A 17,477-nucleotide genomic window follows, 5' to 3' on the forward strand; every position below is an offset into this window, starting at 1 on the left:
TGATAAATTTTTGTTTTCATCGATATTAAATATTTCACTTAAAAAACATATGTCTATATTAAGCTTTTTTAGGTGAAAGGAAGTTTTTGTTTTTTGTTAAACTTTGTACGTTGTATTGTAGTAGATTCATATTAATTTATTTATTTATTAAAAATTGCAGGATGTGAGTCGTCTGTGGGGACTGTGATTTTGGTTCCTGTTAATAAGCTGCTTGTTGCAAATGGGAGCAGTGACTGCTGGAAACTTTTTAGTACATTTAAGCCTTCTGTGCTATTAAGAGATGTGAGTATCTTTGACATTTCTTTTGCAAAAAGATTAAGAGTTTTTTCTAATTCTGTAACTTTAGAGAAATTATCTTGGCTGAAGGTGGGTTTGGAAGGCGATATTTGGATTGGATTGGCAATGGCGTGACGTATTTGGATTCTGGGTGAAGCAACTTGGCTATATTTTGTTTTTGTAACTCTTTTGTTTATTTCCTCATAAACACTTCTTTTTGGTGCACTGTGTTTTATTAGAGGGGGGAATGCATTATTATATTTTTCTTCTGAAAGAATTTGGAAGCGATTTTGTGTTTCAGGGTACTTCTGAACAACTTCCTTTCTTGACAGATTGGAGAGGGCCATGATACTCCTTATATTTTTTTCGGATTTCCATTTTGGGCATTTATTGGAATCTGTAGCGAAATGATCAATACTGCTGCATAGGATGCAACGCGGGGTGCTGCATATATCTTTGCATGTAGTACTTGAGCGACAATCTTGACATTTTTGTTCCTTTGGACAGTTGTTGGGACATATCATAGTTTTACCGCAATTTAAACATTTTTTCATTGACCTGCAACGAATAGCAATGTGTCCTAGACGTCCACAGTTCAAGCAGAGACGTACTAGTGGCACATACAGTTCCGGGGTTATTTTGGTTCCACACATGAATATTTCAGTAGGTACACCATCGTATATGATACCAATTTTGATAGTTTCAGTATATTCAAGAATATTATTTTCATTTTTTCTTGTGAAACGATAAACTGAGACAACATCCATATCGTTATTAGCTTCTATTTGTTGCTTAATAGTAAAAAGCAACTTTCTTGCAAAATTGCTCTAAAGTATTCATTGGGTTGTGCATTTTTGGAGGAATTGAATAAATTCATAAAAAAGGTTATATTTTTCCTGGGGTATTCGGCTTTGTTGACCACAATTTCATCAAAAATATGTTTAAACTTGGTGTAAATTAGTCCCAAGCTCGTTTTGTTTGAGGAGTTTCAGGATATACTGTTGTACAGTTGTAGATTGTGACATTTAAATTTTATTAATTCTTTTGCAGTTAAGTATTGACTTCGTTGCTCGGGTGGCAACATTAGTGCTAAAGCATAAATTGTGTGTGTAGGAGTAGATGGTGTTAGGCCAAGATTCCTTCTTAATAATTGATTTTGAAAGGTGGTGAGTTTCTTATTTAAATATACAGGCATATGGGCCATTGATGAAATGCAATATTCAGTTTTAGAGAAAACTAGTGATTTTGCTAGATTGATTGAGATATTGGGGAGCATGCCGTGTTTGTTGTTGTTGATCATTTTTAGTGCGTTAATTGACGTTGTACAGGAGGAAATGACTTCGTCATAATGCTCTTTCAGAGATGTTTTTAATGTGCCTTCCCAGAAATTTTATGCTGTTAACTGGAGTGATTTGTGTGCCTTGTAGTCTGATGTATGGAACTTTTTTTGGGCCTTTGGCTACGTACATGACGGCAGTTTTCTCAGCATTGTATTTTAGATTAAGTCGTGAGAGTAAGTTGTGAAACTCGATGGCTTTTTGTTGTAGATTTAAATTTGCCGAATCAAAGTCTTTGTGAGCAGATAACAAAATAAAGTCATCCGCAAATTGAAAAAGATAAGTGTTGATGTTGGAAATTCCGTGTAAGCCCAAAGTGTATATGTTGAAGAGAAAAGGACTTAAACAACTGCCTTGGGGTAGTCCATTGTATATTTCGAGTGAATCATCTCCCATTACGAGTATTCGACGACTTAGAAAGTTGATTATCCAATCTGTAACTTCGGGTGAGCATTCGATCTCCTGCAGAATTTTGTGAAGTATTTCTATTTTGACGCAGTCATAGGCTTTTTCAACATCCAAAGAAAGAATAATTACTTTTTCACCCATATTTTTGTGATAATTAATAGTGTGCAGAATGTTGTTGATACACATAGACGAGGACATGTGTTTTCTATATGCATAAGTTGTGTGGGGCAGTATATTATTATCATCAATAAATTTTTGCAAACGTTCTTTAATTATCAGATTAATTATTTTTAGAGGAACTGAGATGAGAGCTATTGGTCTATAGTTAGTAAAAACATCCAGATTTTTTCCTTTCTTTGGTATTGGTACAATTTTGATTTTTCTCCAGTCTTCTCTTATTTTACATGTTTTCCATAACTGGTTTATTGCTTTAAAAAAGGAGACTTTCGCAGAGTCTGATAAATGATTTATCATATTATAAGAAATACCGTCCAAACCAGCAGCGGACGGCTTCTTTTTATTTTTGAGGACTAGGAGAAATTCATCGATTATTAGATCTGTACGATTTGTTTCGGAAGATACAGCAAATTTAATTGGAAGATTGTCAGAGACTTGTTCTCTGAGGTGAGATAAAAACCGCTTGTTGTTGTCGGAAGACCATTTGCTTTTGCTTTGAGATGATAGAAAATTTTTGCAGCCACGAACAAACTGAAAAAGTGATTTAGAACTGGGTTCTTTGTTTAAATTTTGTATTTTTTCCTTAAAGGAATGTTTTTTGGCATATTGCACGGCGTTTTTAAAATTTTTGATCGCTTTTATTAAATTTCTAGCATTGATGTCATTATTATGCAGATCGTAAGTTTTTTGAGCTGCTAATTGCAGGCGATATTGTTTCTCTACATATGGGTCCCACCAGATTTTTGGTGTTTTTTGGTTTTCCTTTAAAGTGTAGGTAGAATTCTTAATTTCCGCTGTTATTTTGGATTGAATTTCATCGAAGTTGTCATTAAGAGACAGTTTCCCCAGGTTTCGTAACAATTGTTTTTTTGCTAAAAATGTTTGCCCTTTATTTTTGATAGTGTTGAAAGTTAGTGTTATCGGGAAGTGATGGCTTCCTCCAATTATAGCATTGAAGATTTTCCATTGTATTTGAAGGTTGGAATTGGAAAATGAAAGATCCAAAACAGAACCGTTCAAATCCGTAATATTTTTTTTAAACGTATATCCTCCATCGTTTAAGCATCGAAAATTCGTAGCATCAAAGATTTCTTTTATAGTCTTTCCACGTTGTGAGACATATATCTCCATAAGCAGAATGTCTGGCATTAAAGTATCCGCATATGAGAGTATTTGGGCGATTTTCTACCAAGGATATTAATTTCACTAGTTCGTTTTTAATTGTAGCACATTTGACAGAGTGTGGAAAGTATACAGACACTAATGTTAAATTGTTTGTTAGGTTGGTAGTTTGACAAATTAGTATGTCGAGAGGAGTTTCAAAAGGAATTTTTTTATATTGGATATTGTTTTTAAAGAGTATAGCTACTCCGCCGTAGTTATCACTTCTTTTTTTTGACATTATTTTATAATCTTGAAAAGTTGATAAATTTTTGTTTTCATCGATATTAAATATTTCACTTAAAAAACATATGTCTATATTAAGCTTTTTTAGGTGAAAGGAAGTTTTTGTTTTTTGTTAAACTTTGTACGTTGTATTGTAGTAGATTCATATTAATTTATTTATTTATTAAAAATTGCAGGATGTGAGTCGTCTGTGGGGACTGTGATTTTGGTTCCTGTTAATAAGCTGCTTGTTGCAAATGGGAGCAGTGACTGCTGGAAACTTTTTAGTACATTTAAGCCTTCTGTGCTATTAAGAGATGTGAGTATCTTTGACATTTCTTTTGCAAAAAGATTAAGAGTTTTTTCTAATTCTGTAACTTTAGAGAAATTATCTTGGCTGAAGGTGGGTTTGGAAGGCGATATTTGGATTGGATTGGCAATGGCGTGACGTATTTGGATTCTGGGTGAAGCAACTTGGCTATATTTTGTTTTTGTAACTCTTTTGTTTATTTCCTCATAAACACTTCTTTTTGGTGCACTGTGTTTTATTAGAGGGGGGAATGCATTATTATATTTTTCTTCTGAAAGAATTTGGAAGCGATTTTGTGTTTCAGGGTACTTCTGAACAACTTCCTTTCTTGACAGATTGGAGAGGGCCATGATACTCCTTATATTTTTTTCGGATTTCCATTTTGGGCATTTATTGGAATCTGTAGCGAAATGATCAATACTGCTGCATAGGATGCAACGCGGGGTGCTGCATATATCTTTGCATGTAGTACTTGAGCGACAATCTTGACATTTTTGTTCCTTTGGACAGTTGTTGGGACATATCATAGTTTTACCGCAATTTAAACATTTTTTCATTGACCTGCAACGAATAGCAATGTGTCCTAGACGTCCACAGTTCAAGCAGAGACGTACTAGTGGCACATACAGTTCCGGGGTTATTTTGGTTCCACACATGAATATTTCAGTAGGTACACCATCGTATATGATACCAATTTTGATAGTTTCAGTATATTCAAGAATATTATTTTCATTTTTTCTTGTGAAACGATAAACTGAGACAACATCCATATCGTTATTAGCTTCTATTTGTTGCTTAATAGTAATGGCTGAGATACTTTTTGGTACGTTTTTAATGATATAAAAGCGCTGAACAAATCTTTCAGGAATGAATGCTTTTAGGCCTATTTGCTTTAGGTTCTTATTTTGCGCAAAATTGTTCGCTGAGTTAGCATTATTAAAGGTTATTCTAAATGTGTTATAACCAATGTTTTTGCAGGCATAATCCGTAATATTAATTTTTTGGAATTTGGCATAAAGGTGCAATTCGCAATTTTTCCTCCTTGTGCTTATTGGAGTTTCTGAAGAAACTAGAACAAAAAAAGGGCCAGGATGATACGTGGGATACAAAATGGATTCTTTGTTTAGAGAATTGTAGTTGTATTCATCTTCATTTTCAATGCTAGTAAGTAGTTGTGCGTTTGCATTAGTGTTAACAGTCTTAACTGGGGATCCATAATTGTTTTTAAAGGCTTTTGTTTCTTTAGCAATACTGCTGGCTTTTCTTTTGTTTTGCTCCCCCGGTGGAGGAGGTGGTGGAGGAGGAGGTTCCCCTACTCCCCCCATTTTAAATTCATTTAAATTATATTTTTAATTTAAATATAGTGTGAAACACTTGTTTTAAATTAAAAAAGAAGACCGAGAAAAACAATTTGTAAGTGTGTGTGTGTTTGCAGGTTTTGGTTTGTTGTTGTTGACGTTAAAAAATGAAAGGTAAGCGACCAGCGCGAGAGATTAGTCTAATGTCAACAAAAGTTGAAGAGCGACTGGGGCACATTTGTATTAATTGTATATTAACGCTATCAAAAAAAACATGCACTAACACCATTATAAAGCATCAGAATTACTTTCATATTCTCCATCAATTTTTCATATTCACCGTATCGACTATCGATCAGCTGCTGGGTTAGAAAAGTTGTGCAATTACTCGCTAACGTAACGCAAGTTTCTGACGTAACATATAAAACTTTGCACAAATTATTGAATCAATAAAAAAATTAACATAAATAAAAAAACTTGTATTTTAACGATAAAATGCTCTTAAAGCTCGCTGCGCATGCAAACACTGACTGAAAACCTCCTTGGGAAGGAGGATGACACTCTCCCTGTGATTGGAATTGACGATGTCTCCATGGGTCTGACAAAGATTGAGGGCATTGCTTTGTATGTCTCGAACGCGGTTAGATAAAAAATGAGAATCGGCCTAGACGAGGAAGCTAAAAGTGACAGCGAGTGGGAGAAAGAGGAGCCACCAAGCAACACAAAAAACCCGTCTACTGGAGGGCTAATGATCAAGGTTATCCAGATCAACCTTTATTGGTGGAACTAATTAATACAATATTATTATAATTAATACAATGAATAAATCCAATGTGTATCTTATTGGATTAATTAAGGAACATTGGACTGTTAAGAACAAGGTCTCTGACTAAACTACCAATTTAACTAGCAACTGTTCTATGCCAATACAGGGTCTTGACCGAGAACTTGCATAACTTGTATAATGTCACAAAAATGTATGTTTTCTTTTCTCCCCAGAGTTGTCAACATAGAACGCAACAGTATTGAAGCAAGGGAATGGCAGCATATATCTAGCGTCAGTATACCTACCGTTCGACTCACCGACACTACCACCTACGTCGGAACAGCAGCGGCTAGTGAGCAAAGCAAAACAAACATGTAACGAAGTAGTAATAGGTAGCGAGGGGTCAAGGTCAAGCCCTTTTAGATTTAAATACTAACGACCTAATAATTCTTAACATTGGGAATAAAGCAACCTTGCGGATAAAATAAGGGATGGGTTTTTAAACATTACTTTTTGTTCGGAAAGTCTTATAAACGAAATTCAGAATTGAAAAGTTTCGGATGAGCACTTTTTTCGGATCATCAGTGTATAAGGTTTGAACTAACACGTCCGCCGCCGAACCCAATACGTTTCCGGAACAAATACAAGACTGACTGGATGCAGTTTGGGAGACTAACTATGCATGGAATATTCCCTTCTCATAGCGACTGGTGGATGACAGGAGTCTTCAGGAACCGGAACCAGGCCAATTTCTTGCAGTTCTCCCATTGTTTCGATGTATTCTTCTGCTGCTGATTCGCGATATACGTCTTCTCTATACATGGAAAAATTCAAAATCGTAAACTTTCTCAAACATGTCTTCGCATTCTTTCAGTAAAGCCGAGATGTATAGATAGTAATTATTTCTTTGTTGTTCTCTTGTCGGTGGTCTTGCTTCCTGTGGCTTCTCCAATTCGAATTGTTCAGCAACGCTCTTTGTATATATTCATAGAATTCCATTGTTGTCGGTTTTAGCTCCAACTTTTTCCTCCGAGTGAGGATTTTCTGGCAGGAAAATGGGACTTTTTGTCCTCTTTCAGTTTTTTTTTTTTTATTTAGCCCCTGTTTTTTTGTTTTTGTCCCATGACCTCCTTTTATTTTTGCCCCTATGGCCTTTTTAGTTTAAAAGTGAAGAACAAGTGACCATTAAAAAATTAGTAGGAGTTTTTACCACCAGTGGTAAGGGACTCACTACAAGCAGAAGTAGCTATTCCTTGAACACGAGGAGAATTTTTACAAAAAACAAAGTCCGTTTTAAATAGCCAAAGGGACTAATTTAAACTAAAAAGGCCGTGGGGGCAAAAATAAAAGGAGGCCATGGGGCAAAAATAAAAAAGCAGGGGCAAAATAAAAAAAAACTGAAAGAGGACAAAAAGTCCCATTTTCCTGCCGGAAAATCCTCACTGGGAGAAAAAAGTTGGAGCTAAAACCGACAACAATGGAATTCTAGGAATATATACAAAGAGCGTTGCTGAACAATACGAATTGGAGAAGGCACAGGAAGCAAGACCACCAACCAGAGAAGAACAAAGAAAAAAATCCTATCTATACATCTCGGCTTTTCTGACTTTTTTTTTTTTTTTTGGTAGTTCAGTCCAGAGACCTTGTTCTTAACAGTTCAAGGTTCCTTAATTAATCCAATAAGATACACACTGGATTAATTCATTGTATTAATTATAATAATATTTTATTAATTAGTTCCATCAGGTCTATAGTTACCGTCTCGTACCGATGAAGGTTGATCTGGATAACCTTGATCATTGGCCCTCCAGTATACGTTTTTTTTTTTTGTTGCTTGGTGGCTCCTCTTTCTCCCACTCGCTGTCACTTGCCTGCCCTTAGTCTTTGTCAGACTGCCCATGGAGACATCGTCAATTCCAATCACAGGGAGAGTGTCATCCTCCTTCTCCTCACTTTCAAAGACTTCCCATCTCTTCACGTTCAAAGTCTTGTTTTGTCTTCCAAAGACTTCGAGCATGCGTTCCGTCTAGAACTTGGTGCGAAATCCTCTGAAGTATACTGTCGTTTTAGTTAGGCGAGGAATTTGACTATTCTTCACCAACTCGAGGCTGCCGTTTCCCAAGGGAGTTCTATTGTTGATCATGTCCTCTATTGTTTCCAGATGGTATTTTGGTAAATTGTCTGAACCTTTATTGGTATCGATTAATGAGTAGTGCATTTCGTTCTAATGGATGGATGTTTTTAATATTTTTATGTTTAGGTATTTTTTTTATTTATTCAACTTTTATTTATTTATTCAAAATTATTTATGTGTATATTTTTATTGATTCAATAATTTGTGTAAAGTTTTATACGTTACGTCAGAAACTTGCGTTACGTTAGCGAGTAATTGCACAACTTTTCTGACCCAGCAGCTGATCGATAGTCGATATGGTGAATGTGAAAAATTAATGGAGAATATGAAAGTAATTCTGTTGCTTTATAATGGTGTTAGTGCATGTTTTTTTGATAGCGTTAATATACAATTAATACAAATGTGTTAATACACAATTAATACAAACAAATTTCTCTTTTTTCTCTATTCACAGAAATGATTTCACTTGGAAATGGCTGTGTTGATTTGTTGAATGTATTGATGCTTACGAAAAATAACACAAAAGCCGCCACATTCGAACACAAATGAAAACATGATAACTTGTCTTGTCTTTTTGGGAACAATCAATCGAATCACATTAAGCCACAGATAGAAATGGAAGATTTCCAAAAAAAGACATAGTGTCATATAAAGAGTAGACTGCCTAAGAAATATAGCAGCTTCAACTGTCATTAATGATGAATTTCAAGCACATCAAAATGCGCAATCGATGCAATCAAATAGATGTGTCATGTGCAGCAGGAATCATATTTTAAAGAATTGTTGAATATTTAATAGTATGGGTGTAAATCAGAGAATTGAATTTGTAAGAGAAAGGAGAAAGGTTGTGTAACAATTTTCTCCGAAAATAATTAAACAAATTGGCATATGCACAGAAACAGCTAGCTTCAAGATTAGTGGAATGAGTGGAAAAATCGTGTCTAATTCTAATAAAAAATGTGTTCTGACGTTGTGTAATAAGTGAAACTGCATTTTTAAGCAGAAGCTCCTATTGTGCAAATTTTAACAAGTTTATTGTCGACGCAGACAATTAAAATTTCAGATTTTGGATGTATTAAGGATTTGAAGTTAGCAGATCCAGGGTTTATGATTTACCTCAAATTGACATGTTTGTAGAAATGATAATGTCCCATATAAAATCTTAAAAGGAGTTAAAAAAAGAACATATTGGGTAACATTATAGATCGAAATTCAATATACGATTGGTATAGGGTAAGTGTGCCTAAGTTCGGCATGTCCCAGTAGTCGGCACTTCTTATTTTTAAGCCCAAATAAATGAAACTATTATAACTAAATGTATTTTGTTTACTTCAAATATATTGTCAGCTAGCTTTGTGTACAATTTCGCTAAAAAAAGATAATTTATTCTAATAAAAATTAAATTTTTTTTCTGTGAAATCCTCAACAATCCATATTCTTAAGAAAAGTACAATTAAGACGTCGAATCAGTTTAACTAAACAAAAATATTATATTTTAATGCATTAATTTATTATTATTATTAATTATTCTCACAAAAAAATCGGTATGCCGACTGTTGGAACATGCCATACCGACAATTGGCAAGTGGTGCCGACTACTGGAAAAAAGGCATTGTTTTAATAAAACTACAAATTTATGAAATTTAATAAAAAGTTATTAAAACTTTATTTATTATTGCAAAAACTATACAAAATTTCGAATCTGAATAAATTAACTTTTTAACAATTGAAAAGTTCCACTCAGAATGGTGAGCGATTAAAAACGCGAAAATCCTAAAAGTGCCGACTACTGGTACACTTACCCTATCTATGGGGCAATATGTTTAGCGTCTATAGAAATAAAAGAATAATTCTGATGATGACATTAGTTCGTTATTGAGAAGACTTTGGGAACAAGAAGAAATAAGGGAAACCCCTATTTTCACGACATCTGAAGAATATCGTGATTTTACGCCAACAAGAATTACTCTAAAAATTTACCTAGATTCGTCCAGATTCAAAACAAAGGAACAATATGAACATATGGAAGTAAAGTTAACCAAGAATGTAGACATACAAGCAAATTCCGACTAACAACAGATTGGTGCGTAGGAAAAACACACAAAAAACTGCAGCGACAGAAGACAAATAAACAACAAAGTCGATATACCGCACAACAGCCACAGAAACACCACCAGCACCAGTGCAAGGGGCCCTGCATGTTTAAAATAGACCCAACCCGATTGACGATCGATCTCGATAATTAAAAAAACTATAGGTGAAATCACATCGAAAATAAAATCGGCACACTTCTTCTTGATGTTTAGAAAATCCAGATCAAAAATTATGAATTTCCAATTAAATAAACTTGGCCGACAGAATCATTTTAATTTGGAATCTTAATTTAAGTATTTTCCATTTTCTGCAGACAACAAACGTAAGTATCGCCCGAATGTAAAGTAAAATATTGTGTTTGAAAATTGATATTTCACACCTTTGTCCATTTCATCTTCTGTACTGTGTCGATCCCAATAGTTGCGCTTCTTCGCTGTTCTAAACTCTAACCCCACGCAAAATTAGGCGCCAATTGGTATATAATTATGACCTGAGGGACTACAAAATCCGAACAATCTCTTGTTGGTGCGTTTAAAGCCCTAAAGGTTTTTATTCAAACCCTGACTCAACGCAAAATTTCGCAAACTTTGCGTCATAATTGTGACCTGTAGCGTGATTACAAATAAAAAAGGGACAGACGGACACACATAGCTTAATCGACCAAGTCAAAACCGTGTTCTAGAACATGAGCGGAAGAAAGAGATAATTTAAGAGAAAATTAAAATTCTGTTTTTCTTTATATTGTACGATTCCATTTAATTGTTTTTAAGCATGAATGTTTGCCAAAATAATTTATAAAGCAAATGGATAAAAAATATTAGTAAAAATAATGACTTAACACTGTTTTGTTCTTGATTTAAATAAGCAAAGAGAAATTTGACTGGAAAGAGACATTTTTTCTTGAGCAGCGCTGGTCTAGAGTCAATATTTCGAGGTTTGTGGCATCACCTAACCTTTGGCGGATTAGATTGATATTTCCGCTACCCCCATTTACACTTTTATTTAAAATTGAAAATTCAAAACCGGCACCCGGACATAATCCCCACGGTCTCAATCCCCATTGCAATTATGGGGATAATGACCTTTTTCGATGATAATCCCCATAACCCAAATAATAAAGTATGACCGTTTGCTGTGTCGACTACGTATAAAAATAATTAATTTTAGATTTGCCTAAAATCCTAATATTTGCCAAAATCATGAAGATATCTGTTCCACAATTAATATACGACGTGATCTTGACAACCAACCCTAGGTATCTGTTTGGGGTCCAAGGATCTGGCCATTTCTACTTCTTGAGTCCTTCAAAGTACCTCAAATAGACTAAATTAGAGCACATTTGGTTGACGAATTTTAGGAGATAATATTATATTAGGGCTATATGTAAATGAGAGCAAATATATAACTTTTGTAACATCATGTTAAGAATAATATAAAAGCCTGTGACCTCTTTCTTAATTGCAAATGGTGAACGGAGAGGCTCAGGGACATAATTTTATTAATGGGGTCACTAACTTTTATAAACCGATAGATAGTTAAATTAAAGACATATTACTAGGATTTAAATTTAGAAATTACTATCGATTCTGAAGTCCAAAACCCCAAAAAATTGACTAGATATGAAAATAATCAATCCAATGAGAACTCAAAATGCAAAATTCATGGGGACATCAATCAGTGAAATACCGAATATGAAGAGGCACTCTAATTGGCGGACTATACACAATAGTGGAGCGAATTGAAAATTTAGTACGCAAAGGATTTATATTTTCTTCCGAACCCTTAAAAGTAACCTTAAAAAACAGGTAACGTTATACGGGGACTATGCGCTATCGTCAGTAATTACACTGGACCCAACCATGGGGTTGGGAAATTTTTCGGTCGGTAGATAAAACTCCCAAAAGGGGATTTCCGGGTCAAACTTTTTGGGGTCCATTTTATGGAGCTTAACCATGCATAAATGCATTATACTCCGCAAAAGTTAAGATAGAGCTAAATTTGATACAGTCCTAGGGGTTACATGAAGAATAATTTGTACAAAATATGTGTCAGGTCGGTGTACATTGTGATATACCTCCACAAATGACATTGCCCCTTTCAAATTCCTCAAATGTTGGTAATTTGTATTTTATATTGTATAGGACCATGCTTTGGTAAAACCCTCATATATGAAGGTATCCGTTGATTACAGCTATTTTCAGGGTCTTGGTCACATTTTCAATGGATTTTGCCCTTATTTAACATCTTAGCTTCTAAAGTTGTAGAAGACCTTTTCGCACAAGTTTTTCAATGTCAAAGTTTCGGAGTAGCGCCCATATAAAAGTACCTCATGATTTTACCTATTTCGAGTGTTTTGATTATATTTTCTTATCGATTTGGCTTAAAATGTGTATTTAGGCTACTTTGGGGTATATAACCATCTTATGGGCCTCATGGGCCTATTATAAACAGTTGATGTATACTTTTTAATATATGTGCTATATTATTTAAATTAAAACCTCTGGCTTAAAAATAAGATCAGATTTTTTGAAACACTATAAATATCCCGGAACATGAACCTGTATTGAAATATTTGCTTATTTTTATTTATATTTATTATTTATATTTATTTATATTTAATCATTTATATTAAAAATTGTGCCACTTATGTGAGCCAGATCTGTGAATTATTATGCTTTAAAAACTAAAACTACGGGCCGGCAACGTGGACTGGGCCAGCTAGTAAATTAAAAAAAATTAATTTTTTTGTGCCAAAACATTTTTTTTAATGTTCCGGCCGCTTGCGGAAACATAGCTGAGTGCTACCGGACACGTCCACAGGTTGCGGATAGTGGGACGCCCGATAGATATATCGGGCAGCTGCGAATTAAATAAGCAGTCGCGAACACCTCAGCAGTCTCTGGGGGGAGAGTCTCGGGCTAAATACCCGAGTGCCTATGATCCCTGGACTCGACGAGGCGAAGTCACTGGCGCTCCTAAACTATCCAGTCAACGGACTGGTCCGCCGTAACGGACTCCCTAATTCTGGGGTGTTACGTAAACCGTGCCCATCAGTGTTCCAAGGTTTGCAGTCAGGGTACCGACTGTTTTCGAACGGTTGCCTCGTCGATACCTGGGCGCCTCGACGAGTATTAGATGCCAAGTCCTTACCATGATATGGAGGCTATGTCATGCCGGACCTCATCACCTCCAACGTCCAACTTTTTACACGGAGAACAAATTAAAATCAATAAAAAACAAACCAATTACAAGATTTCAATTATGGGTGGGGACGAGACTCTGTTGACGTACAGAGACGTGGTATGCGAAAGAATACACAGACCCTCATCTGAGAGAGAGGAACCAGTCCAAGAAACTGGAGAGGTTGCTCATACCCGTGTCGAGGTGAGGCCTATAGTCGACGAAGGGACTTCATCGGAGCACACGGAGCAATGCTACCAACGTGCGGGTCAAGGAAGGCGTCGGGGAAAGAGGCACTAGTGCCTCTACCAACCGCGACGACTCTGGATCGAAAGAGTGTAAAGCAAGGAGGGGCTACAAACGGTCGGTGAGGTATCGTAAAATCTTCATTGGCCGCGACCCCCTACAGTTTACGGAGAGGGAAAGGACCTGATCAAGACGAATCTAAAGGCAGTGCGGAAATTCGAAAAGAATTATCCGCAACTGCAAAAAATTTCTCTTGAATGGGAACTTGCCTCTCTCCTTACAGACCTCGGGAAGAAGGTGAGTCCTGTTGGGGGCAAACCTATGAACGAGGCTGGGGTGGGAAGCAGTAATACTCCTGAGATTGGAATAACAGCTTCGGCTGTTGCACCATCGACAAAAGTATGCGCCGCTTCCACCGTGTCTGACGCAGGAAAGCGGAAAAAGAAAAGGAAGAAGAAGACCACTGACGGAAACAATGCTTCGGTGGTTCCAAAGGAAACCAAATCCTCCTCGTGGTTAACACTAAAGAGAGGACGGTCAACTGAGGAACCGCATCCCGAAGCAAAGAAGCTGTCAACGGGTAATCTTCCTCCTCCGCCACCTGTGTCATCAACACTTGCTGTTGGCGAGAAGGACGTTGCTAGGCCGACTCAGGCAGCCCCTACAGGCCCTAGGTCTGTAATTGCTAAACCTGCAGCCGCCAAACCGCAGCGTTCGAGCCAACCTAACAGGAAGAGGAAACATTCCCAAACCACCTACCCGGACAACCTCCGTGTAGCGGTCATCGACCGAGCTGAGCCGGAGGCAAGATCAGCGAAAGTCGTTGGCTTCTCATTGAGGACCGTCTGATGGAGTTGGTTTTCCCAGGGGAACGTCCATAAAAGATGTCAACGCAGCATCCAGATTCAGCAGAGTGCTTTCAAAGGACCCCAAATCCATTGGTTGCATAAAACGGAATGACGGTAGCTGGACTGACTCTGGTCTAGAGCCACTCAACCTGTTTGCCAATACTCACTTTCCGAACTGCTCCGATGCGGTAAATGACCAATTGTTAGATCGGTCTAGTCAGCATCGTGGGGTGGAGGATGTTAGTCTGACTGAGAGGATTATAAGCGCACCCAAGATCTTTTGGGCTATATATTCATTCAGAGAGACTACTAGACATTGAGATTAGATCTATGATATCCCTGACCTCGTTGAGCACATCTCAACATGCCTATACTAAAGGCAGATCTGTTGAATCAGCGCAACACGAGGTCGTGGGTTGTATAGAGAAAAACCTAAACAACTCGTGTTTCACTTTGGCAGCCTTTCTCGATATTGAGGGAGCCTTCAATAACGTCACACTCGAAGCAATTCACAGTTCCCTAGTAAAACTTAGTATACCACCACACCTAATAGACTGGATTGATGCCATGCTCAGTATCAGAATCATCAACTCAAGCATCAGGGAGTGTTCTGTCAGGAAATCTGTTACTAGGGGCAACCATTACCACTACTCTGGCTTTTGGTGATAAATGAAATTCTAATCGAACTGGAACAAGGTGGGACAAAGGTCGTGGCTTACGCCGATGATGTTGTCTTACTGATTGCTGGGAAATTTCCCCAAACTGTTTCAGATCTTATGCAGGGAGCTCTAGTTAAACTCACCAGATGGGAACGCTGCAATGGACTTGGCGTGAACCCATCAAAAACTTAGCTCGTACTTTTCACAAGGAAGCGGAAAGTACCGGATCTTTCGCTGCCTATCATTGATAGTGTTTTGCTAAGCCTTTCCTCGGAAGCCAAATACCTCGGTACCATCCTAGACCAGAAGCTAAACTGGAAGAGGAACATCGAAGAGCGTGCGAAGAAGGGTTTAATTGCACACTATTCTTGTAAAAACTCCATAGGAAAAAGCTGGGTTCTCAAGCCGCACATAATCAAATGGTTATATGAGTCTGTCGTCCGACCAATTCTAACCTATGGGGGGCTTGTTTGGTGACATTCCTTAGGGAAAACCACCTTCAGCAAAAGCATTGATAAAGTCCAAAGAGTTGCATCGCTACTAATTACAGGCGCGTTTAGGTGCACACCCCAATCCCCACTAGACACCCTACTCAATTTAAACCCGTTAGGTTTGTTCGTAGAGGAACAAGCTGCTAGGTGTGCCCTGCGGCTCAATGAACTGGGTCAATGGCGGGGTCAGCCATTCGGACACTCCGCCATTATCAAATATGTGGAAAGTATAGTAAATAAGGCTATAACTAGTGACTATATATCACCTAGGCATAGCTTTAAACCACTTGATATCCATATACCTAACAGAGACATTTGGACTCGTGACACTCCACCTTTTAACGGTATAGCTGTCTATACTGATGGATCAAAGATGGAAAGTGGAACGGGAGCCGGAGTCTACTGTGAAGTATCCAACGATCCTTCAAATTAAACAACGACCTTAGTGTTTTTCTAGCAGAAATCTTCGCTATCAGGAAGGCCATAGAGCTGCTGGCAAATAGAGTCAATGGACCGGACGGACCCGACTCAGAATTTTACGCCGATCAAGAAAATATATACTTTGTTGGGTCTGACATGAGTATTTTGAGGAGTTACAAACGGAATGACAAAGTTCTAGCTTATTTCGTGTTAAAATAATAAGATTGAAATCCGATTTGCAGTCAACAACAGAATTAATGGCAACCAAGATAACTTATTTCGGTTGTTAACAAACTTTGGTAATTAAACTGTAAAGTAATACAATAATATAACTAAATCTTACCTGAAATTACAGGAAGTGAAATTAGAGGTTTTATTTGTGGACGTTGTGCAGTGGAATGGTGATCTGTTATTTGTATAATGATGTTCTCGTAAAGGACTAACAACTAGTTTCGGTAAAGGGGAAGGTGTTTCATTTTCAATACCAATCTGGTTTTTCGCATTTCTATTACAGCTTGACTGTGACACCGGCTGCCCGCTATATTCCTCCGAGATGCTAAAAACGGAATCCAAACGAACCGACGAAGATGTATCGCTTAATGTAGGACAAATAGATGTTTGTAAACAAGAACCTGAATTAGGTTTTTTTGGTAAGATTGGAGCATCTTCGGTCTCCGGCAACTGTCGAGAATCATTCCGTATTGGTAAAGGTTGTGTTAAGAACGACGAAGAGGAATTGCTATTAACTGAAGTCGATGTCCACTTGGTGCCGTTACGATCCGGTATATTTACGTTGGCAAAAACAGAGAATGCTTGTATGTCATTTGCAGCCGCGTTAGACCAACTAACATTCGGTGAAGGTTGTTCCCCTCCGGGAATTTCTACCGCAGGAGATCGAGCTGTAACCGGTTGGATACAACTGGTTGAATTTGGTTGGGCGTTATTAGAACCCATGCTAGTAGAACTAACATTACTATTAACATTTTGTCGACGGGGTTTAATGCCTGGGGATTTAAGTGATATAGAACTCCATTTTCTAGGCTGTAATACATAATAATTAAATGTTTATTAAATCTAATTTAAATGTCTCTTACAAATTTAGGCGGTTGTTTGCATCCTCTGGGTTCAATTCGAAGACTTTCGTGATACAAAAAGTTTGATATATCTGTATCAGACATGCCCTTAAATGGATCCAGATTTTCCAAGAATCTCTGAAAAAATACAAGTATTGAAATATATGTAAACACAATTTCGAACAATGAGCAATATGTAAAAAAACCCAATAATTTGGTGGACAAAAATAAAGCTAAAAATATCGCTGCTAAATTTTATCGATATCGGCTCAGATTTTTCTTCGTTTCGCGTGTAAATCCTCAATAAAGGCAGTAATGAGGCTAAATATAGATTAAAATTTATTTATTTATTTATTTTTTGTACTAAAGAATGA

General features: G+C 36.9%; 1 protein-coding gene across 1 annotated transcript in view; it reads right to left on the bottom strand.

The window, feature by feature from the left end:
* The window catches only part of LOC101898740 (protein son of sevenless-like), a 31,635-nt gene extending 14,394 nt beyond the window's left edge, over positions 1 to 17,241 (bottom strand). Inside the window, exons 1-2 of the mRNA XM_059119410.1 lie at positions 17,125 to 17,241; positions 16,374 to 17,071 (exon numbers count right to left, since the gene is read on the bottom strand). Of these exons, the coding sequence (XP_058975393.1) occupies positions 16,374 to 17,071; positions 17,125 to 17,208 (782 nt within the window). The 5' untranslated portion in view covers positions 17,209 to 17,241. The remainder of the gene's footprint in view (positions 1 to 16,373; positions 17,072 to 17,124) is intronic.
* Between the last annotated feature and the right edge of the window lie 236 nt (positions 17,242 to 17,477).

The sequence above is a fragment of the Musca domestica genome, unplaced genomic scaffold (assembly GCF_030504385.1).
Source record: "Musca domestica strain aabys unplaced genomic scaffold, Musca_domestica.polishedcontigs.V.1.1 145, whole genome shotgun sequence".
In the NCBI taxonomy this organism is placed as follows: domain Eukaryota; kingdom Metazoa; phylum Arthropoda; class Insecta; order Diptera; family Muscidae; genus Musca; species Musca domestica.